This window comes from Microcebus murinus, chromosome 19 (assembly GCF_040939455.1).
Source record: "Microcebus murinus isolate Inina chromosome 19, M.murinus_Inina_mat1.0, whole genome shotgun sequence".
Lineage (NCBI taxonomy): Eukaryota > Metazoa > Chordata > Mammalia > Primates > Cheirogaleidae > Microcebus > Microcebus murinus.
In genome coordinates this window covers 20,029,576-20,052,470 of record NC_134122.1, presented here as the reverse complement: position 1 = coordinate 20,052,470, position 22,895 = coordinate 20,029,576, and the positions used below count along the sequence as shown (strand labels likewise).

The 22,895-nt window shown below is 46.6% G+C and overlaps 1 protein-coding gene and 1 pseudogene across 1 annotated transcript in view; one reads left to right on the top strand and one right to left on the bottom strand.

Moving 5' to 3' along the window:
• Positions 1-22,895, top strand: part of GTF3C1 (general transcription factor IIIC subunit 1) — an 81,644-nt gene that overhangs the window by 16,508 nt on the left and 42,241 nt on the right. Inside the window, exons 7-11 of the mRNA XM_012780101.3 lie at positions 15,236-15,397; positions 17,960-18,075; positions 19,107-19,425; positions 20,174-20,388; positions 22,043-22,179. Of these exons, the coding sequence (XP_012635555.2) occupies positions 15,236-15,397; positions 17,960-18,075; positions 19,107-19,425; positions 20,174-20,388; positions 22,043-22,179 (949 nt within the window). The remainder of the gene's footprint in view (positions 1-15,235; positions 15,398-17,959; positions 18,076-19,106; positions 19,426-20,173; positions 20,389-22,042; positions 22,180-22,895) is intronic.
• On the bottom strand, positions 1,844-2,295 carry LOC105879689 (large ribosomal subunit protein eL34-like; annotated as a pseudogene).

Here is a 22,895-nt window from a genome sequence, read left to right as displayed (position 1 = left end):
GAACTTCTAATGCCTCAGTGCCTGGCTCAGGACCTTCTATATCAAAAGTGCCCAGAAAATGTTTGCTGAGTGAAAGCAGATCTCATGTCCAGCAAACATCTCTGTGTGGTGTCCTCCAACATCTCAAATTTACAATGCCCATAAAGCAAGTGCATATTTTCCTTCTGACACAGAGCCACTCTTAAAGCCACTCTAAAGCCATTCTTTAGCCAGCTGTTATTATACTAAGTACCTACTCTGTGCTGCATGGTCTCATCGGCTAGCCCTATAAGGTTGGTGGTATTATCACCATTTTACATGTAAGAAAATTAAAGTTAAGAGATGCTAAGTAACTCACGGAAGGTTAAACAATCAGTATATGACAAATGTAGGTTTTGAGCCTTCTGAGAAAGTTAAACTAAGGACAATAGCCTATAAAACTTTAAAAACCTCCCTTAGTCCTTTATTTTTCTCTATTCTTCATTTTTGTCCCATGCTATTTAACCTCCTGACTAACCAAAATCATTTTAAAAGCTAAGGGTTAGAGCTTTCAGTGGAAGGTGATAATCAGAATATATGCGTTTATCCACTCTCTACCCAGACTCTACTGTAGTGGAGATAGGGATATAAAAGGAATGGAGCTCTCACGTGCAGAGAATAGGACAGGAAATGACAGCATAGAGAGCTGGCAACAACATTTTGGTGTTCAAAGGCAGATGGACAAATGGTGACTGACGCAACAGACTGGGAAAGCTAAGTGTGTGTGAAGTGCGATAGCCAGGAGTTGACACCTCCAAACTTGAAATAAACTAAGAAGTTGGAGATTCCAGGTACTTTTGAAATCACAAATGTGGGTGGGGCTAGAGATGAGAGAATTGGCTGATAGTCTGTATGAAAGTTGCACCCCCCCTAAGAAGCCCTTTCTCACAGAGACATAAGTCTGGAGTTGGCTCAAGAGAGCAGGTGCCAGAGGATTTCTAGACTCAGAGATATGAAGCCAAGCTGGGGACAGGGCATCGTGCCCAAAACGGATATATGACAATCTCCATAGGTGAAAATTCCCCCAGCTGCCATTCCCAACTTGGCTATCTCTTGGTTTATGCTGTCATTTTGTATATATCCTCCAGTAGCTTCCTAAAAGGGAACGTGGGTTCCTAGAACACTGACAGCCAGTCTTGCAGTCCCCGAGGCTGGAGGCTGGAGAGTTCTTTTCTGAAGACACTGGTGAGTCCAAGAGAAAAGTTCTCTAGGTACTGAAATGTGGGGATTTGCCACAAATAGCAGCCCCTGCTGACTCACCCTTCAGGAAGCCCACCTGATGGTAACCTCTCCCTTCCTCTTCTCCCCGCTTCAGAGGTGTGCTTCATGCTCAGAGAGTCTGAGTGTGGGTTAGTGATAGGTATATAGAAAACCAAACAAATGGAGATAAATGAGTTATTAACTCCTAGGAAAACCAAAAGGTATACAAGAAAAAATTGCATAGGACCTACTATGTGTGTGACTTTGTAGGCATAGCAGGTAACCTGTGGGGACTGGCTTCATCAGCACATCTCAGCAGAACGTGTGTGGAAGGAGGGCAGACTCACAGCATCCCCAGCACCTAGCTGGGTGCCCTGCAGGAGGCAGGCGGCCATATTTGTTGAGGGAATAGGAACTGCCAGTCCAAGGGGATTCTGTCTCTTATTTCTAGCTTAATTAATGGAATCACTGGCCACCCTGTCTGGCTTCTTTGTGTCTGAGAAAAGTCTTGTGGAAGGATGGTAACACACAGGCAATTACAATATTACAAGTGTATAAACAAAGAAGGAGCAGGTGGGAGGTAGGGAAGCCCTCCTGGAGTGAAACCTCATCTTTGAGTCCCTAGTTCTTTTTTTTTTTTTTTTCAAGCCTTTTAATTTTTATTCCTCAAAAAAGGTTCATTTTCTTATTTAGCTTTCTGGCTCTGTGCTTGTGCCTTCAACACTTTCACAACGATTTTCTGCTCCTCGATAAGGAAAGCACACTTGATCCTGTCACGAACACATTTAGCACACATGGAACCACCATAGGCCCTGCTGACATGTTTTTTTGTTTTAGACAACCTCATAAGAACTTTAGGTCTCACAGCATGAACCCCTCGAAGTCGACCTGGGTACACACCACATGCAGATTTTGGTGCTTTCCCAACCTTCTTGGTATAAAGGCAAACAATTCTATTACCAGGGGTTCAGGACAGCCTAGTTTTGTTAGAGGCTGTGTTGTAGGAAAGCCTACAGCGATATGTCAAACGTTGGACCATTTTGAGTGCCTGCAGACAGCGACCCCGGAAGAGGAAAAAGAAAACACTTGCGAGTAGAGTCCCTAGTTCTTAACACATTCTTCAGTGCCAGGTAAATGCATGATTGATGGAATGACTGGAACTCCTCAAGGGAAAGAGTGGGTGGCATCAGTCTCTGAGTGGAGAGGAGATTAGAAAGGATTGCTGGGTCCTGTGACAAGGAAGAAAAGGTTCATGAACTAAGAGGTGTCCTGGGAAACTTAACTGTTAGGAGATTCTTTAGTATTTGACTTTGAGGTCTGATGTTCTAAATGCTGAAAATACTCATGGCCTGTGGCTCTATTAGTCACTTCTATTTTCTGAGCTGTTGGAAGAAAGGTGTTAGAAATAAACAAACTAGAGTAACTTTATATTTAAAATAAAGAGGCCAAGGGTGGTGGCTCACGCCTGTAATCCTAGCACTCTGGGAGGCCAAGGCAGGCGGATCACTCAAGGTCAGGATGTTCGAAATGAGCCTGAGCAAGATGGAGACCCTGTCTCTACTAAAAATAGAAACAAATTAATTGGACAACTAAAAATATATAGAAAAAAAATGAGCTGGGCATTGTGGTGCTTCCTTGTAGTCCCAGCTACTTGGGAGGCTGAGGCAGGAGGATTGTTTGAGCCCAGGAGTTTGAGGTTGCTGTGAGCTAGGCTGACACCACAGCACTCTAGCCAAGGCAACAGAGTGAGACTCTATCTTAAATAAATAAATAAATAAATAAATAAATAAATAAATAAATAAATAAAAAGAGGAACCTTAGTGCCTTAAAGAACCTTTTTTCCTGGTCAGGCAGCCGTGGAGAAAGGCTCCTCCCAAACTTGAGGTCCCTGGAAATTCAAGTTAACCACGTGAAACTAACAGACACCTGAACAGGCTTTGAAATACGACAGCCCTGGGTTAGAATTTTTGTTCCCTCACTTTCTGGTGGGGTAATTTTGAGCAAGGAATTTGACTTCTGTACACCTGTTTCCTCATCTGGATTTTCTGGGGGTGGTGACAGTACTCAGTTTCCAGGGTGTTATGGGGCTTATGTTTGACAGTGTCCACAGAGTAGGGGTCAAAAACTGGTGCCATGCAGGTCAAATCTAGCAATTTCTAGTATTTTGTTTGGCTCACAGTGTTTGTTTTTGTTGAATTTGTTACTGGCATTTAAAAATCCTAATTTTCACCTAAAGAGTTTAACTTTCAACTTCTCTGTAAAAATAAAATTAGGCAACATTTGACTGCATTTCTTTACTAGCAATTGGCTAGGCAGAGAGATGCTGCCCCATTTCGATGGGACCCACGTTTCTCATTCACCAAGAACACCCTGCTTGCTGCTGCGTAACCCACAGCCTGCTTCACTCTGATGTGTCACGTGCTGGACCCTTGGAGGTGTTTCCGTCCATAGGACCTGTGCAGTGAGTGGTCCTGGTCATCTTGAGGCCTGGGACTGGGAGGGAAGATTTCCCGAAAGAAGGGTCAGCAAGACTCAGCACCAATACTGGTGGCTTCAGTTCCTCATGTGAGATTAAGAGGGCAGACACCCAAGATGATGACAATCAGATTATTTAGATTGTGACAGGTACATACACTGAGCCATTCTGATTGCAGGCGACTCATCTCATTCCCATGGTGGTCCCTTTGCCCACATTGTTGCCTACCTCTCTCTGCTCGGGCTGGAAACCTAGGCTCATGGTCAGTCCTTCCCTCATGTCCGTGGCACTTCGTGGCTCAGTTATTTATTTGTGTGACTTTTCCAGCTAGGTTGTGAGCTTCTGGAGGTGGTGGCCACACCCCTTACATACTTTATATCCTTAATGCCTGTGCAGTGTCTGCTTGGAACAGAGTAGGGGCTAAGCATGTGCTTAGCACATTTAATTAAGTGCCACTTCAGTTACTTTCCCTGTGTAGGAGACAGGGATGAATGCACAGTTTTCAGGGGTTTTGTTTTTTGCCTTGAGCTTTGTCATTCTGCTTTGCAAAATTAACATAAAAATTTCCCTTTAAGGCATTATGAAGTAGAGAAGACTTAAATAATAAATGAAGATGATATATTACTTCATGTAAATTTACAGGTGTGCCTAAGATATAGTATACGAATTGTTTGTAACATTCCGTAAAGAGCTTGGATTTAGGCACATTTGAAATGCATATTTCATTGCACAGAATATTGCAGCGATCTGTTTTGCAAAAAGTTAAAAAACCTTCATAATGAAAACAATCACCCTGAACTGATCTGTTTTGCAAATTTGGATTATTTTCTTCGAGTATTTACCAGTCATCCTGTGTTTAAAATTGTGCTGAGGAAAGGAAGAGAAATAGAAGTTAACTTTGCAATCTCTCAGAAAATGATCACAGTTGGAAGCAATTGACAGAAGTCGTGCTCCCTGGGGCTGATGACTGAGATTGGCATTTGAGTGGGTTTTCTAGGTTTGGTGACAAGATGAGTCTGGTGTAGAAAGGGATGGCAGGGGAGCTGTTGCCTCTGTGAGTCTTAAAAAATAAACAAGTCCAGTAAGATTGCAGGACCCAAAATTGATGTACAAAAATCCATCACATTTCTATATACTCATCATGAACAATTTGAAAATGAAATTAAGAAAACAATTCTGTTCACAATAACTTAGGAATAAATTTAACAGAAGTATAAAATGTATGCTCTGAAAACTACAAAACACTGTTGAAAGAAATTCAAGATCTAAGTAAATGGGAAAACATCCCATGTTCCTGAATTGAAAGACTTAACATTATTAGTAAGGTGGTAATTACTCCCCAAACCATTCTACTGATTCCACGCAATCCAGATCAGAACCCCGGCTGACTTCTTTGTAGAAATTAACAGGCTGATTTTAAAATTCACAGGGAATTACAAAGGACCCAGACAGGTAAAACAATCCTGAAAAAGAATGAAGTAGAAGAACTCACACTTCCCACTTTCAAAACGTAACCCAAAGCAACAGTAGCAGCGTGGTACTGGCACAAGGACAGACATAAAGATGGGTGGAGTAGAATCGAGAGTCTAGAAATAAACCTTTATATCTGTAGTCAACTGATTTTGGGCAAGGGTGCCAAGACTGTTCAATGGGGAAAGAATGGCCAGTTGTGAAAGGCCGTTACTATTAATATATGATTCCATGTATAGGAAAATCCAGAATAGGGAAATCTAGAAGTAGATTAGTGAGGTTTAGGCTAGAGGTGAGTGGAGAGAGGAGTGATGGTAGTGGGTTTGAGGTGATTAGAATGTTCTAGAATGGACTGGTGATGGGGATGCACACCTGTGAATATGCTAAGCAGCCATTGATTTGTGTAGATTAAATGGGTGAACTGTGTGATAGGTGAGTTATATCCCAATAAAACTGTTAAAAATTCAAATAAAAACAAGAACTGAACCAAGAAACATAACAGGGTACAGTAAACTATGAACATTAACATGGCAAAAGACGCTTTTAAAAAGATAGTAGGGTTGATGTATACAAGCTAACAAAAAGAGAAATGAGCCTAGAAAGAATGATTAAAATGCAATAAAATATAAAGGTTTAAAAGAGCTTTGAAATCAAAACACTAGAGTTAAAAAGAATGAGGATCAGAAAAACAAAAAGGATGAAAGTGAGCATAAACATAAAAAGAATAGAAAAAGGTCAGAAATTTTAAAAGCCTAGGAAATTAATGGTGCTGGGGGAAAATGGTTAAAACAGTTAAAAATAAGCAGAATTTATGTTAAAAGTGACAAAAGTGATTAAAGAATACTAGCTAAAAAAAATTAAAAGTAATTACTGTCATTAATAAGAAAAGTAAAAGAAACAAACACATGTTAATACAGCAGAAGTTATTAAAAGTGAGAATTTAGAAGAGGGGTAAGATCCCCTGGGGTGTGAATTCCTGGGCTTGAGTAACTGCTACAGGAGCCTAGGCAGCTCTCTGGAGGGGGCTAAGTATTTAGGGAGTGCCCTTTGTCAGGAACAGCTCTCTTCCCTCTGCTGCCCTCCCAGGGAGGAAACATCCACTCAATCTTGCACATGGTGGGAGCAGTGGATGGCTGTTAGCAGGGAAACAAGCAGGTGGGAAGGGAGTGGGGGCTGGAAAGAATTCCAGAGAAGCAGCCTGGGGCAGACAAGGGCAGGCTTGGGGCTGATGCCTAGCCATGGGCTTCCTTCAGACCTTTCTAGGGTATAGCCTGCTGATTGATTTGGAGACTGCTCCCTGAGCTGGGAAGAGCAGAAGGCAAGTACAGGAACTTGTGAGCACATGCATGTCCATACAGGGTGACCAGCCTGGCATCAGAGGTGTGCCTGGGGCCAGTACAGTGACTGGGATGTGTGTTAGCAAGGTGACGTTATGATCTTAAACAGTGCCTGGCTCAGAGCCCTCAATAAAGGTTCCCTGTTGTCTCACTGTTGTCCTTGTTTATAGCACTGTAGTTTATGCCCAGCCCTTCCCATCCATTGGTCACACTTTAAGACTTTGGGGACCTAAAGAATTCAGTCACAAACTCAGACCAAGGATTTGGGGAGGTGATATTTGCACTGGGTATTTAATGATGACTTTGAAATTCTAGACCATGCATTTATACAATTTACTAAGCCGTTGTAAGCACCCATGTGTATTATCATCAATACTCTTGTTTCCTTGTGCAGTTAGTAAGAAAAGTCTTAGACTCTGTGGAGCTGCCTAAGGACATTAAAAAGAGGAAGGAACTGGGCAAGATACCATATTGTTATCCCATTTTGTCACCAGTCTTGGGGTAGGAGGTGAGGTGGGGAGGAAAAAAACATCAAGATAATATCCAGACAGTGTGCCAAGTATTATTTCTTTAATTTGAATCCTTCCAATCCCCCACCCCAATGTTGTCAGTACCATTCTTTTGGTTTATGTCACTGCTAAAAAAATGGAGGCATAAGTCACTTGGCTAATATAAAGTTTTTCGACGGTGAAAGAAACGGAGAGAGTAAAAGTGAGGCCAAACAACATGGCTTAACATTCCCAGGTGAGGTTCATGGGCCCCAAGAGAGGGGGGCCGGAGAAGTCACGTCCGTTTGAAGGGGGTGAGGCCTTTTATATCGTTTGGGCTGGGCTAGGGACTTTTGGCAGGAAGAGCTAGGGATTTTCCATTGTGACCTTGGGTGGTCATTGAGAAATAGGAGTGGCTAGCAGTATTTGTGGAACCCAGGAGCCTAAACGTTTTTATCCAGATGGACATCTGGGTGTGTTTCTTCTCAGCAGGGCCTGGTAGTTTGTCTTTGGCAGGTCTGGTCTCATGAGCCTTTTCTTTTTGATCTAGAGACGGCAGAGGGCCCACCACCAGCCTTACAGCTAAGAGCCAGCGAGTGCTGGTACAGGGATTTTATTTATTTATTTATTTATTTATTTGTTTTGAGACAGAGTCTCACTTTGTTGCCCAGGCTAGAGTGAGTGCCGTGGTGTCAGCCTAGCTCACAGCAACCTCAAAACTCCTGGGCTCAAGGGATCCTCCTGCCTCAGCCTCCCGAGTAGCTGGGACTACAGGCATGTGCCACCATGTCTGGCTGATTTTTTCTATGTATATTAGTTGGCCAATTAATTTCTTTCTGTCTATAGTGGAGACGGGGTCTCGCTCTTGCTCAGGCTGGTTTCGAACTCCTGACCTCGAGCAATCCACTCACCTCAGCCTCCCAGAGTGCTAGGATTACAGGCATGAGCCACTGTGCCCGGCCTGGTGCAGGGATTTGAACACAGGAACTGTGACTCTTGAGCCCATGCACCAGTCAGTTCCTCCACTACCTCCTGTGAGAGATTGGGCTGAACACACGAGAAAGTGGAAGTTGGGTAGGTGAGTGCCTGAGGCCTGAGCCAGGGAGAGGGATAATGGGAAAAGCTAGCCAAGGACAGCTCCAAGGGGCCTGCAGGTCTGCAGATCTGGCCTCCCTTCCAGGCTTCCTTCATTCCAAGCCATCGTCCATATCCACTGCAGAAATAGCTTTGAGTTGGCCCCAAACATCACACCTGCAAAGTAAAAAGTAAAATTACCTATGCTTGGCATGGAAACCTTCTGCAGTCTGCCTTTCTCTTCATTCTCATTGTCATTCCTGCCCGTCCCCCTCCACTTCCCCAGTGGTCCATTTTCTACCTCAGCGCATTGGCTTATGCTGTTCCCTCTGCCTGGAACACCAGTCCTCTTCTGCCTTGTCAGAGAGTCCTTACATATCCTTTACTGTCCACCCAAATGTTACCTCCCCTCCCTCAATCCTGCCTCTCTTGTTTCCAAGCTCTGTGCATGCTTGGCAGACCCCTGGGGACATTGTAGCATATTTCTCAGTGTGCCCAGCTCTTTCAGTAGTCATCGAGCCACAGAGCGCATACTGAGCGCTTAGTGTGTTCCAGGTATCATGCTAGGGCAGCTTGTATGCATTCACTCATTTAGTCCTCACTATTGGCTTATTCTAGACATGCTGTTAGAATTAGCCCTGTTTTACTGATGAGAAACTTGAGTCTCAGAGAGGTACAAAGTTCCCCCACGGTAGAGCCAGAATTCAAACTCAGGCTTGTGTGAAACCTAAGCATGTTATTTTCCATACACTGCCCAGCCTCTCTCAGATGCAACCTTTTGCATGGGCAAGAAACCTGTCTCATTCATCTGTATGTGTTCTGGACCCAGCACAGAATAAATGCTTATGGAATTAAATTGAGGTAAAGGCCCCAAGCAATTTCCTGGCACTTTCAGCCCAGGAGACTAGGTGTAACATATGATCCTCAAAAACTGTGTTTTCCCGAAGTTGTCGTAATGACAACAGTAGTGATGAAAGCAGCAGCAAGCATTTATTGAGCACCACTTATGTGTCAGGCACTGTCCTGGGTACTCTATGAGGAAGATACTGTTCTTGTCCCCATTTTATAGCTGAGGATACTGAGGCCTAGAGAACACTTCACTTAGCCAAGGTCATGCAACTGGCCAAGGCTGGCAGAGGCAGGTTCACACAGACAGACTCACTCCAGAGCCCACACTTCTAACCTGTCCCATCGTCCCGGGGTGTGGGCTGTGGTGGCCTCCTCCACCATTGCGGTGTTGCCCTAATTCTGTATTCCCTGCCTCTGGTCAGGCTGCTCTGCGGTCACCTAAGGCCGTTACTTTCCCCAAGTTGTCCTGGGGGCTTGCCCACTCTTTCAGTTCCCCAGACTATCCGAAGGACTCCCAGCCCTGCCCAGCCTTTCCCCTGCTCAGGGAGTGGCGGTGGGGTGTTGTTTGTGTGTTGGCAGGGGGAGGGTAGAGGAAACACTCTGAATCTACATGACATCTGCCTGGCTCACCAGGAGGACTGTCCCTTTGCTTGTGTCCCTTACAGAGGAAAGCTGCCCTGGGGATCATTCCCATCTTGCTTTTGTTCTCTCCCAAGTTAATCTCAGGAGAGAGCACCATTTTGCTAGGAGGCCAGATGAGAATTTTCACTGCGAATGTGAGAAACAGGCTATTGGTTCCACTTCACAGCTGTTACTCTGGGTTTCCCTTTACGGTGAATAGTGCTTTCTGACAGAAATTTGAAATTCTAGCCTAGCCAGGTAGCCTAGCATGAAAGATATTGGTTAGATCACATGACTGCTCTGAGCATCAGGTTTCTTTTTCCTACAATGGCCATAATAACTTGCAGAAGCCATGTGACGAGTAAGTAAAATAGCTTCTAAAAACACCTAACAATGCATCATGCCAGGTGCTCATTAAGGGTTTACCCCTTCATTTTCCTTTCTGGGTCTTCAAAATCTCTAAATTAAGCCTGTCCTGGATCTTGGACACAGAAGTTCTACATGATTCCTTTGTGTTGAACTGCTGCCATTAGTGTGTCATATCTTTAAAATGCCTACAACACCTTGTGCTTGTGAGCATGTGCTGGTTGTGTTGCTCCCGCCTTTTGTTCCTAGAAGGAAAGCCTTGCATCCAGGGGTCAGTGGTTGTCATTAAGAGGTCGCCATTTCCTGCAAGGGAAATTGCTGGTAATTCCAGCAGCAAGGGAGTGGCAGCTCAAAGGGAGTGATGGCCCCATTCATCCTGGATGACGTGTGCTTACTCAGATCTCCCTCTGGCCCCTTTTGCTTTTGGCTTTAGAAGATAGACAAGTAGGAGCTGAAGGGATTTTAACAATAATAACTGAAATTCTGAGGCTAGTAGAACCGTGGGAAAGGCAGAAAGTGCTAATGAAACTAATTCCAAGTGGTTTCCTGCATTCCATCATTTACCTGCCCTTGTTTCTTACAGTTCTCCCCAGAGCCCTAAAGGGTTAAATGTTGTCATTAGCCTTAGTTTCCAGTTGAGGCTGAGGGAGGTCAACCAGCTTGGCCCAGGCCCGCTGACAGCATCAGGGCTCACAGCCAGCTGTGTGTCAGGGAGGTCCAAGTTCTTTACCTTCGTGCTATGCTGCCTAACACAGGTTTTCCAAAGTGAAGATGTGCATGACACATCTGGGGAAGGGAAGTGTTTCTGTAGTTGTGAGTTGAGGAGCAGAGCCGGACACAGCCTGGGTAAATACAGCAGGGTTTACTTGTCTGAGGGGTGCAGAAGAAAGTCAGTGCGGTTCAGACTCATGGCAGAGAAATCAGCTATGCTCTGTGGGGCAGGCAGAGCCACACACCCCATTGGCCCAACAGCCGCCAGCAACCCCCGCATGTGTCCCTTCAGGCCTCCTGGAAGCCACAGCAGCCTTGCACTAGGCCCAGCCTTGGGGTGCTTGAGCAGGCCCACCTACAGCACCTCCTCTGGGTCTCATGCTTCTTGTAAATCCTGGGGCTAATGATGTCCGTCGTGATTGCAGGGAATAGCTCCTAGTCCCTGGGCCTCACCCTCAGGCTCCCTTGACTGACAGCCTGGCTGTCCAAGTGCCCTCCTGAGCCCCATGCTCAGAACCAAGGCCACGAGTCTGAAGGAGCCAGGCCACCACCACCACCAGAGGCCAGCTGTGGGCCTCATTGTACGACAGGAAGGGACTCTCTTTACTTACATTCATGTTTGTCATGTCCCTACCCTGTGCTAGGTGCTGGTGATACTATTCAGGATAGCTGCCCTATTGGTTGAGAGCATCAATGCTGGAGGCAGATAGTCTGGGCCCAAATCCTAGCTCTGCCACTTTATAGCTCCATCACTTTGAAAAAGTGCCCAGCTTCCCCATCTGTAAAATGGAGCTACAAGTGCTGGCCTGCCTTGAGCTTGTGAGACTTTGTGGGTTAATTCATGTAGCGCCCATGGCACAGTGCCTGGCCCACAGCGGGTGCTGGGTGCTTGTGTTGAGGTACTGCTCCGTGCCAGCCTCTGCACAGATGTTATCTTCTCATCCTAACATTAACCCCATGAGGTAGAGAACATTGTCATCATCCTGTTTTACTTATTAGAAAACAGAGAGTTATGCTCAGTGATTTCCCCAAAGACACTGAGATGGAAACCTGTGTGTGCCTGGCCCTGGAGCCCAGGTGTGTCCCTGCTGTCCCTCCAGACGTCCATGTTGGCTGTCAGCGGGAGAGGCAGGTGTGCCATTGGTGAAGGCAGTGACGAGGTGGGTGTCCAAGCTGTGGTGGCAGAGAGGGGACAGTGAACGCACTCAGTGGTGAGAAGATCAGAAGCTCTGACGGCTGAGAGGACGTTTTTCCTTTTCTGCCCACTGAGTCCATAAGTGTACCAGTAAGGCTTCTCCTTTGCTGCTTGTGTTTATTTTGAGGGCTGTTCTGGGTATCTTTTCCTAGCTAATTAGCCCCTTAAGGAAGTTAAGAATGGAGAAAATACTGCCTGGCTGCGGCTGAGAGAGCCTCAGATCTGCCTCCCTGCGTGCTGTGCTGTGCTGCTGGTGTCCTGGCCCTGGGTCACTCTGCTGTTCTCGGTCACATCGATGCCTTTGCATCAGGGGTGCCTGCCACTAAAGGTGTAGAGCCTGGCCTCCAGAGCCAGACTGCCTGGCAAATGCTGGCTCCTCACTCGTTAAGGGGCAGTTGTTGGGGAAAGTTTCTTAGCTTCTCGGTGTTCTCGTGTGATAGCCCGTACTTCCTGAGGTTGTGGTAAGGATCAACTCATGCAGCACACGTAAGGAGCTCAGGACAGCGCCCAGGATGTGGTATGTGCTTGACAAATGGTTGTAATGTTATTATTAGGAGCAATAGGTTGCTTCTGTGAGCACCACGGTAGGGGCAAAGGTAGATGGGGGTGGGGGTGAGAGGGGATTGAGCGGAAGACAAGAGGGAGATCCAGTGGGGAATGGCTTGGTGGTCAGTGTCAGCCTGTGTGCTGGTGTGCTAGCACCAGCTGCTAGGGTGCTGCTGGTATAAGAAAATCCTAGGGGAACCCTAAAGGGGCCCCATCCCAGGCATTCAAATAGTTTTCACCCATTCAGATGGACCCAAGATTCTCCTCTTCCCTAAACCTTCCCTGCTGGTTCCCTGAGGCTCCCATCCAGGGAGCAAGAGATGATGGGCGAGGGCAGGGCAAGGGCTTGAGCACAGGGCAGAGCCACATTGGAAAGTAGGAGCCTACTGGGCACAGTGGTACGTGCCTGTAGTCCCAGCTACTCAGAAGGCTGAGGTGGGAGGATCGCTTGAGCCCAGGAGTTGGAGGCTGTGGTGAGCTATGATTGTGCCACTGCACTCTAGCCTGGAAGACAGAGTAAGACCCCATCTCAAAAAAACAAAAACAAAAATACTCATTAATACAAAAAGCGGGAACCCCCAGGGGAGGACCTGGCAGGAGCAGAGGGAGCCAAAGGCTTCTAATAAAATGCCGTGGGCTGGGGGACTTTCTGTCACTGTGAGGAGTAGATGGGATCAGTACCAGACTAGTGCCTGGGGTTGGCTGAGGCCGTCCTTACTCCTGCTGATCGCCAGCCCCAGGCCAGGCCTCCCAGAGGGTCTCCTTAAGTAAGTCTTTGATGAGGGCAGAGCCCTGGGATACCTGTTTGTGAACCTCATCTGCAAGCCATGTGCTCCGTCCCGGGGGAAATTCCACTGCACAAGTTGGGGTGGTTAGGCCTGACCTTCCTTAGACATCAGTTTTCTGTGCTCTGAGGGGATAGTTGTTTCACACCTTGTAGGCAGGGTCCTCAGTGGGCCACAGCTGCTATACAAGAGGGGCTGGACCACAGAGACCAGCTGTTGCACTCTTGCTCCTTGCTGTAGTACCCTGGGATTCTGCACATCTCTATGCTGGCATAAGCTGCTGGAGAAACAGTCCACATTATTCCTATTACCGCTATAACAAATTACTACCAACTTAGTGACTTAAAAACAACACAAATTTATTATTATCTGAAATGGTTTTACTGAGCTAAAATCAAGATGTCTGCAGGGCTGTTTGTTCTGGAGGTTCAAGGAGAGAATCTATTCCCTGGCCTTTTTCAGGTTCTTTGAAATCACCTGCATTCCTTGGCTTGTGAGCTCTTCTTCCATCTTCAAACCCAGTGTCTTCCCCTCTCCCACTCTGACCCTCTGCCCCCCTCTTATAAGGACTGTGTGATACTATGTTGGGCCCACCCAGGTAATCCAGGCTAATGTCCTCATCTCAAAATCCTTAACTTCACCACTGCAACAACAACAACAACAACAAAAAAATCCTTAATCACTTGTGCAAAGTCCCCTTTGCCATGTGAGGCCACGTATTCACAGATTCTAGGGATTAGGACATGGACATCTTTGAGGGCCTATTATTCCGTCTCCCATACTGTCACACATTGTAGGATATCTCAGTGTCCCATGTTGGAGGTCTGTGACCCTGCCTGAGTAACTCTGCTCGTCATGTACAAGCTGCTGGGAGCTTGGGCAAGTTATTTAACCCCTCTATATTTCGGTTTCTTCATCCATAGGGTTGTTAGGATTAAATGATTTAACACATGTAAAGTATCAAGATGGTTCTGTTCTTCTATGTACCTTTTTAGTCCTCACAGACATCTTCTCTTGTTACAGCTATAGGCACAGCTTGTTATTTTTTCCCGTTTCATGCTTTTATAAGTTGTGATATAGGCATAGTGTGATTATTTAAAGACAGATGCTAGCTAGTCCACAGAGAGTGTGGTGGCTTGTTGGTATTTACTGCTTAGTCCCCTGTTGCTGATGTTTTTAATATGTTACTCATAAGAGCTAATGCTATAAAGAGTTCTGTAATGGACCTATTAGTACCGGTAGCCTTTGCCTCTTTTTGAGTTGTTTTCTTGGAATAAATTCCCATACTTGGAATCATTGTAAAGGCTTTTTGAAATGCTGGAGAGCCGAGCGCGTTGGCTCACGCCTGTAATCCTAGCACTGTGAAAGGCTGAGGTGGGCGGATTGCCCGAGGTCAGGAGTTTGAAACCAGCTTGAGCAAGAGCAAGACCCCGTCTCTACTATAAATAGAAAGAAATTAATTGGCCAACTAAAAATATATAGAAAAAATGAGCCGGGCATGGTGACGCATTCCCATAGTCCCAGCTACTCGGGAGGCTGAGGCAGTAGGATTGCTTGAGCCCAGGAGTTTGAGAGCTAGGCTGATGCCACGGCACTCTAGCCCTGGCAACAAAGTGAGACTCCATCTCAAAAAAAAGAAAGAAAGAAAGAAATGCTCGAGAAGAATTATAGAACTTGGTTGCAGTGTTGCCACACCTTATTGGCAGTGGTATTAGCTTAAAAGGAAAAATGTTTTTAATCCCTTTAGCAAATACTACTTTTGTGCCTCCTGAGTAGGCCCTATCCTGGTGCTGGGAAGAGACAGGCACGTTTCCTGTTGTCATGACTCTGGTCTCCAGCAGGAACGGCAATAGCACCTCCTTATGCCTTTCACTTGAATTTCTTTATTCACTAATTCTACTAAAAACAAAGGAAGCAGTTTTATGGAATAAATTTTCAGGTGTTGCACCCCCAAGACATGTTCCAGACATAATGATGTGTATGACCTTTCTTGGGCCCTCTGTCTCTGCCGAAGTCTCCTGTGATACTTAAGACTCTCCACATCCCCCTGCACAGCACTGCTTTTGCTCACTGCTGGAAAACCTGTGCTGTGTTCCCAGGGACTGACGTCATGGTTCGGTGCCTCAAGCTGCTGAAGGAATTTAAGCGGAAGGTCGAAGACGACCAGGAGGACGACGATGACGAGGAGGTCTTCTCCAAGGCAGTGCCTCCAGTGGACATTGTGTTTGAGCGGGATATGCTCACACAGACCTATGAGCTCAGTAAGTCCTGTTCTCACAGCGGCTCGGATATGCTTCCCAAGTGTTTGAATCAAGCAATATTTTGTCCATGTGTCGAAAGAGGGCTCTTCTGTTGAGAATGTCACACAACGGGAAGCACCCTGGTTTCCTTGAAGGGTTTAGACTTTCAGGTCAGATTGGAGTTTGAATTCTTGCTCTGTCACTTTTAGGTCTATGACTTTAGCAAGGTCTCTGAGCCTCAGTTTCCTCATCTGTGAAGTAGGGTGTGTTAGGGTTCTTCATAGAGACAGAAGCAGTAGCATAAACATGTAGAGAGATATGTGAGGGGGTTATCAGGGGAACTGACTCAAGCAGGCTAAGTCCTATGATAGGTTATCTGCATGCTAGGGAAACAGGGAAGCGGCTGGTGCAAGTCCTCGAGTCCAAAGGCCAGAGAGCCTGGAGTTCTGATGTCCAGGAGAAGGAGAAGGGAGTTCCAGCTCCAGAAGAGAGAGGGCAAATTTGCCTTTCTTCTGCCTTTTTGCTCTATCCAGGCCCTACCAGGGGCTGGGGAACCCTTGGCCTTAAGGTTACATGTGGCCTTCTAGATCCTTAATTGCGGTCTTTTGACCAAATCCAAATTTTAATCCAGAATTTTAAAGGATTTGTTCTGTAATATTTGGATTCAGTCAAAAGGCCGCACTTAAGGATCTAGAAGGCCACATGTAACTTTAAGGCCACAGGTTCCCCACCCCTGCCTGGTGCCCGCCCACATCAAGGGCAGAATCTTCTTCCCGTCTTAGTTACTCACTCACATGCTAGTCCCCTCTGGAAACACCCTTACAGATACACCCAGAAATAAAGCTTCACCAGTTATCTGGGTATCCCTTAATCTAGTCAACAGTCACCTGGGGAGAATACTCACACTAATACATTTTGAAGATAAATGACATAGAATTAAAATATCTAGTATAGTGCCTAGTGCCTAGACAGCATGAAAAAAAAATAGCTATAAGTACTATTATTCAAAGGTTTAAGAGCTACCTATTGCCTTCCAAGATTGGTCTGCAGTCTCTGCAGGCTGGGAATCTAGGAACAAGGGACAAAGAAAGCTGTCTTAGTGCTGTGCCATGGTGGTGTGGGGCAGAGGACAGAGGGGAAGGTGAAGCGGCTGCAGGTCTGGTTCAGCGGGCAGCCTGTTTATAGGTCTGTTTGGCAGCTCTCTTAACATCTTTCAGGACACATTCCTCACAACACAGTTTGGGAAAAGCTGCCCTTACCCCTTTCATCCCAACTTTGGGCGTGTTGCTAGTTCAGTGTAGGAACATATCCCAGTCATCTCTGTTAATTCTGGTGCTTATTTTTATACATGTAAAATATAGTGAAACCTCCTTTATCTAGATTGATTTTAACTGGCAGCTTCAAATATGTGGCTACATCAGGAAATAAAGGGGAAAATATTTCTGAACAGTCAAAGAGCTTTACCACCAGGTCTGCCCTGCAGTTCGCATACTTTTACTGGCCTGTCTCCCAACCCCAGGCAGGCTTGCTCCTAGAGTTCTCAGGCCCAACGTAGTAGGATGAGTTTAGAAGGGCCTGTTAGAAGCAGATGCAGTAACAGTACTGGGAAACAGCAGCTTGTGGCAGGGCAGGAGCCGAAGCTACACAGAGCATACCATAGGGCACAGTCACCTGCTGGTCATTTACTACAGGGCTAACCGGCATTATTCCCCCACAGTCCCTGCTCACGTGACCATTATGAGACAATGCAATAGTCAGTGTCCATAATGCCTCTGTCTACTGAGAAAGACAAGGAAGGGAAAAATATACATTAAAAAATTCTTAATTAAAAATTATTTTGATGCTTCTTAAAGGGGCCAATCTTGTGTATCTGACAAAGTTCATTCATGTGAAAGGGCTAATTTCCTGCTGCTGGGAAAAAAATGCTGTTCCTGGAACTTAGTAGATCAACCTTTGATTCCTGACATTTAGTGTTTTTTTGTTTTTTTTTTTAATTTTTTTTTTTTTTTTGAGACAGAGTCTCGCTTTGTTGCACAGGCTAGAGTGAGTGCCGTGGCGTCAGCCTAGCTCACAGCAACCTCAAACTCCTGGGCTCAAGCGATCCTGCTGCCTCAGCCTCCCGAGTAGCTGGGACTACAGGCATGCGCCACCACGCCTGGCTAATTTTATATATATATATATTAGTTGGCCAATTAATTTCTTTCTATTTATAGTAGAGACGGGGTCTTGCTCTTGCTCAGGCTGGTTTCGAACTCCTGACCTCGAGCAATCCGCCCGCCTCGGCCTCCCAGAGTGCTAGGATTACAGGCTTGAGCCACCGCGCCCGGCCAGACATTTAGTGTTTTAACATGGAAGAGTCAGATAGTAAGCTCTCAAAAATTAGCTATTAGTATTATAATATTATTAGTATAGTACAGTATTATTATTCAGAGTCTTGAGAAGGGAGAGAAGTGGCATGTATTTTATTATATCTGTTGGTTTCATTGCATTGAAATGTCTGTGCTTAAAAGTGGAGTGGGAATTGATGTTGTGCAGAACAGCTGTTATACAGAGGTTTGGGTTCACATGCATTGTTTCTCACAGTTGAGCGCAGAGGCACGAAAGGAATTTCCCAAGCTGAAATCCGAGTGGCTATGAATGTGGGAAAACTAGAAGCAAGAATGCTGTGCCGACTTCTTCAAAGATTCAAAGTGGTCAAGGTAACATCGTGAATCTTCCCAACAATTCTTTGTCTTTGGATGTGCTCACAGTGTGATTATGAACGAGCATCTCAGACAGTCAAGAAACTAGATCATCTGCCATCGCAAATTTATGTCTCCCCCTCACTGTGGTTTTTGTTTTTACTTTTTAAAGATTGAATGAATTGTCAGTATTAAAAGTTCAGAAGGTGAAGTGGAGGCACCAGGAGCCCATTCCTGAGCAGGCACAGTCAGCTGGCGCTAACTAGCGTTCACCCACCCCCTTGAGAAAAAGCAGTGCTCTCTGGGGTTCCTCTGTCTCCACCTGGCCTCCCTTCTCACCTATGTCACTTGCCTGGTTCCTTGGGACATCAAGGTGGCCAACCATGTCTGTCTGGCACTCCCATTTTGTCATTCAGACCTGTCCTCTCCACCCTTGGCGCATCACTTTCCTCTTACACACTTCTGGCCATATTGCTGGAAGGCAGCATTGTAGTTGAGCTGCTGACTGCAGAGTGCTTAGCACCATCCCTGGCATGTGGTTGGTGTGTAGAAAATGCTATTCTTTCTCTCATTGAGGGCCCTGGGAAGAGCCCGTTTCTCCTGTTCTAGAAGACAAAATGGATGGGGATAGTGGCACCAATTGCCCTAATTCCTAAAGCAGTGGCCAGGTGGAGCTGGCGCCCTCCAGGACCTGACTCTTATTCTGTGGAAACTGTTGAATTCTGAGTAACAGACACTACTTACCATTTTTTGTGGGCCAAGTTTGTGCCAGGCAGTGAGGCTACATGGAAGACCAGTCAGACCCTGTCCCCAAGGAGCTCACGGTCCTGTAGAGCAGACACAAATTCAGGATTGTGCTTTAGAAAGCAATCTCCCACAGGCCTGTGGAAGCAGGACCTGAGTGCTGATGAGACAGGAAGAGCCAAGAGGCTGTCCAGGGCCTAGGTGGTGAGGCAAGAGACAAAGGTGAAACACGTCACAGGCCACCTGAATGCCTGTGGGTGTGACACACTCTCTTGAGTGGGATAAACACATCTGTTTCCCTCTAGGGATTCATGGAAGATGAAGGTCGGCAGCGGACCACGAAGTACATCTCCTGCGTGTTTGCAGAGGAGAGCGACCTGAGCCGGCAGTACCAGAGAGAGAAAGCCCGGAGTGAGCTCCTGACCACAGTGAGCCTGGCCTCCGTGCAAGAGGAGTCGCTTCTGCCAGAAGGCGAAGACACCTTCCTCTCCGAGTCAGACAGCGAGGAGGAGGGCAGCAGCAGCAGCAGCAGCAAGCGGAAGGGCAGAGGGTCCCAGGGGGATGCGAGATCCTCCGCACACCCTGGGCCGGGGACTCAGTTTCATCACTCTACTCCGACCAAGGGTACGGAGTGCTCAGCAGGGGTGAGGGCAGGCAGGGGCTGTGTGCACTGGTGCTGCTGGGCATCCTCAGGAAACTGCTGTTCAGTTCAGCTAACACCTACGGATCCCCATGGTGCTGTCCTAATTTGGGGCCTGACAGTGGCACTCACATCACTTCTGCGTAATGTGGAGGGGAGAGGCCTGTGGTCTGTCTCCTGGCTACTTGCAAGTCAGTTCTCCTCGGGAAATGTTTAGTTTGGTTGTGTCTGTTATTAAAGGGGTGGAATTTTGTAAGCTTCCTATATCCCCTTCCTGCCAACAATCTATTTTAAGAATCCCTCAGGTTTTTAGTTTAGTTATAAAAGACTTTTTCTGAAGCGTGTGGAAGGTGGTGCTGATGACAAATTGCAGATCTGGTATCCAGCTAAGATCCCCCCAGGGGACATTTGGCAGTGTCACAATTCAGGGAAGGGGATGCTACTGGCATGGAGTAGGTAGAGGCCAGGGTGCTGTTAAATATCTTGTAATGCGCAGGACAGCCCGTCACAGGAGAGAATTACCCAGGCCCAAGGTCAGTGCTGCCAAAGTCAAGAAACTCTGCTTAGATGAAAAGGCCAGGAGGAGGGCACCGAGCTGCTCGTTGGTCCACCACCTCACCTTTATACTCCCTTGAAACAGCACCCTTTGACCTGTTGGTCTGGTCTGACTGCCAAGCACACATGCCCCTCTCACCCTGCCCTTGCTTTGTTCTACCTCTGCCTCCACCACAGGTGGGTGGAAAGCCCTAAACCCACCCCGGTCGAAGAAGCAGCCGTCTTCCTTGCCAGGAGCTGCTGAGGAGAAAGCCTGCCGGGGCTCAGTCAGCAGGGACAACCTGGACACCAGCGGCCCCTCAGACCCCAATGTGTCCTTTGGCTCCCACTGCCTAGACAGTAACAGCGGCGACATAGCTGTGATCGAAGAGGTCCGGCTTGAAAACCCAAAGGTCAGTGCCCACAAAGGGAGGGTGTTGTCTCTGAGAAGGAGCCTGTGGCAGGTGGACATCAGCCTTATCATTTCTGTCCATAAGAATCACACGGCAACAGCAGAGTCAGTAAGAGCGCCCACGCCGAGTGAGGGGAGGGGCTTCCCGAGGAATGATGTGGTGCTCGTTCACTTAATACCATTGTGCAGCCCATGTCCACGCAGAAATCTCCCGCACGTTCTTTATCCAGTGTTTTAATTTCCAGCAACTCTTTTCACTTAAGTTTGAATGGCTAATTTAGATCAGTATTTCTCACCCTGGCCAGTTTTGCCCCCAGGGCATGTTTGGCAGTGTTTGGAGACATTTTTGAGTATCATAACTTCTGGAGGGGATGCTACTGATGTGGAGGAGGTAGAAGCCAGGACGCTGTTAAATATTCTGTAGTGCACTGGACAGCCCTCATGACAGAGGATTATCCAGCCTAAATGTCAATACCTCCGACGTTGAGAAACCCTGCTTGTTCTCTTTGCTCTGCCACAGCCCGTGGAAAGTGGCCGATTTAGTCGCGTGACTTTCCTCCAGCTGTTCCCTCTGAAATGCAAAGGAGAACAAAGGTCTCTCTGCCAGTCTTGGGACCTTTCTCGAATCTTTGAATCTTTCCCCCTCCAGTCCTTCCCCCTTCACAAGAAAACCGTGCCTCACCTGGCGGTCCCACGGTCGGCAGGAAGCGGGCTACGGGCTGACTGTTCTGCCGTCTCTGGGTAGCCTCCTTGGGCACCTGCCCACTTCCTGGAAGTGCTACTCTAAGCGAGGAGGCGGCAAGTGGAGTGTCCCAGGACTGCCATAAGGTTCTGATTTGGGCCCAGTGATTCACAAGGCTTATGTTAGAGTTAGGATTTCCTTTCCATTCAGGGTTCATATTTGGCCGTTAACATATTTTCATCCAAAGAGAGGTGGAACGAATTCATCGTAAGCTCATGGGAGACAGAAAGGAGACATTAAGGGAGAAGTGGATGTTTTGGCAGGGATAAAAGAGGAAGCACAGGTCCGTTCATCCTGATTTACCTCGTGGAACCCTTTCTGAACTTGAAAGCCTGCCTCTGCTCTGTGTTGTCCTCTGTTGCCCAGAGATTTCCCATGGATCCCTCTGTTTGGAGTTAGAAGCCCAGTCCTGGCCCACTTTCCCTCTCTGTGGCATCCTGGATGGTTACTCAGTCACACTGAATCCTGGTCTCCTCTTCTGTGAAATGAGAACAAGACTGATAAGGTTGTTGAAAGTTTTTGATTAAAATAGCCTAATAGAGTAACTGGCATGCAGGTGTCTGTCAGTATGTCTGTTTCTTCCATTCCACTGGGGAAGAAGCAAGGGAAAATTAAGGGAATGCTTTCTACTTTTTTTAGGGGTTTCTGTAGTAGATGCCTCTAAGATCTGTTCTGAAACCAACTGATATCATCAAGTTGCCCAGGCTCCTCTGCTGGCAGATGTCTTTGCTGTTTCAAAGCATGGAAATGCTGGGGCAGTGGAATCCTGTGTAGAAGAATAGATTTCTTGACTTTCCTTCTTGAAAGATGGGAGTAGAAATTCCTTAAAGAGGGAAAGTGCACCCACAAGAGTGGTGTGTGGCCCCCAATCCGCTCAGCCTGTTGTAGCTTGTGCTTTTGGTCTCTGTTCTAGGAGAGTAGCAGTTCCCAGAAGACGGGAAGGCACGGCTCAGGCCAAGACAAACCCCATGAAACTTACCGACTGCTGAAACGCAGGAATCTGATCATAGAAGCCGTCACCAACCTCCGCTTAATCGAGAGCTTATTCACGTAAGGAATAGTCTTGTCTGTCTGTCTGTCTGTCTTGCACTAACAATGATTCTTATTCCAGTTAGTCATCACAAGCCACAGAAATGACTTGAGAGGCATTTGAATCTCTGTTTCACTGTTTAGATTCTTCTGGTATCCCGTAGTGGTAGAAGGGATTAGAGTTTGTTCTTATTATTCAAAAATTGTAGACATTGAGGAATATCAGTATGCTAGACAGGGAGAGAATGATTGAGCAAGAAGTAGAAGTCGTGGAGAAAGTGCATTTGCCTTTCTCCTTTCTTGGAAAATTGTTGCTAAGGCAGGAGTGTAAAGATACTTAGGCAGGTAATAGCATTACTCATAAACTTTTAGTTCTTCATGGAGGCTTTTGTTCAAACAGAACCTTCTATGGAAATAAAAACAAGAGACATAAACAGAGCTTCTGTGTTTTTGGTGGATTAGAGGCTCTGAGCTCTGGTTTGGTCCTTATAATCCCCCGTCACCCCGACCTCTTGGTGGCATCTTCGAGGCTTCTGAGGCACCCAGTGTGAAGGTCACTCGAGGAGAAGGAGACTTACCTTCCATCAAGGACACGGTCCTTCTGCATACTCTGTTTCTGTAATGAGGGCTGAGTAGGGGCAGGGACCATCTGCAAATACCATCCCCACAGTCCCTTTTCTATGCAGTGAGAGGTTTGGCTGAGTGTTCCTAATGTCCCTTCTGGCCCTGCCATTCTA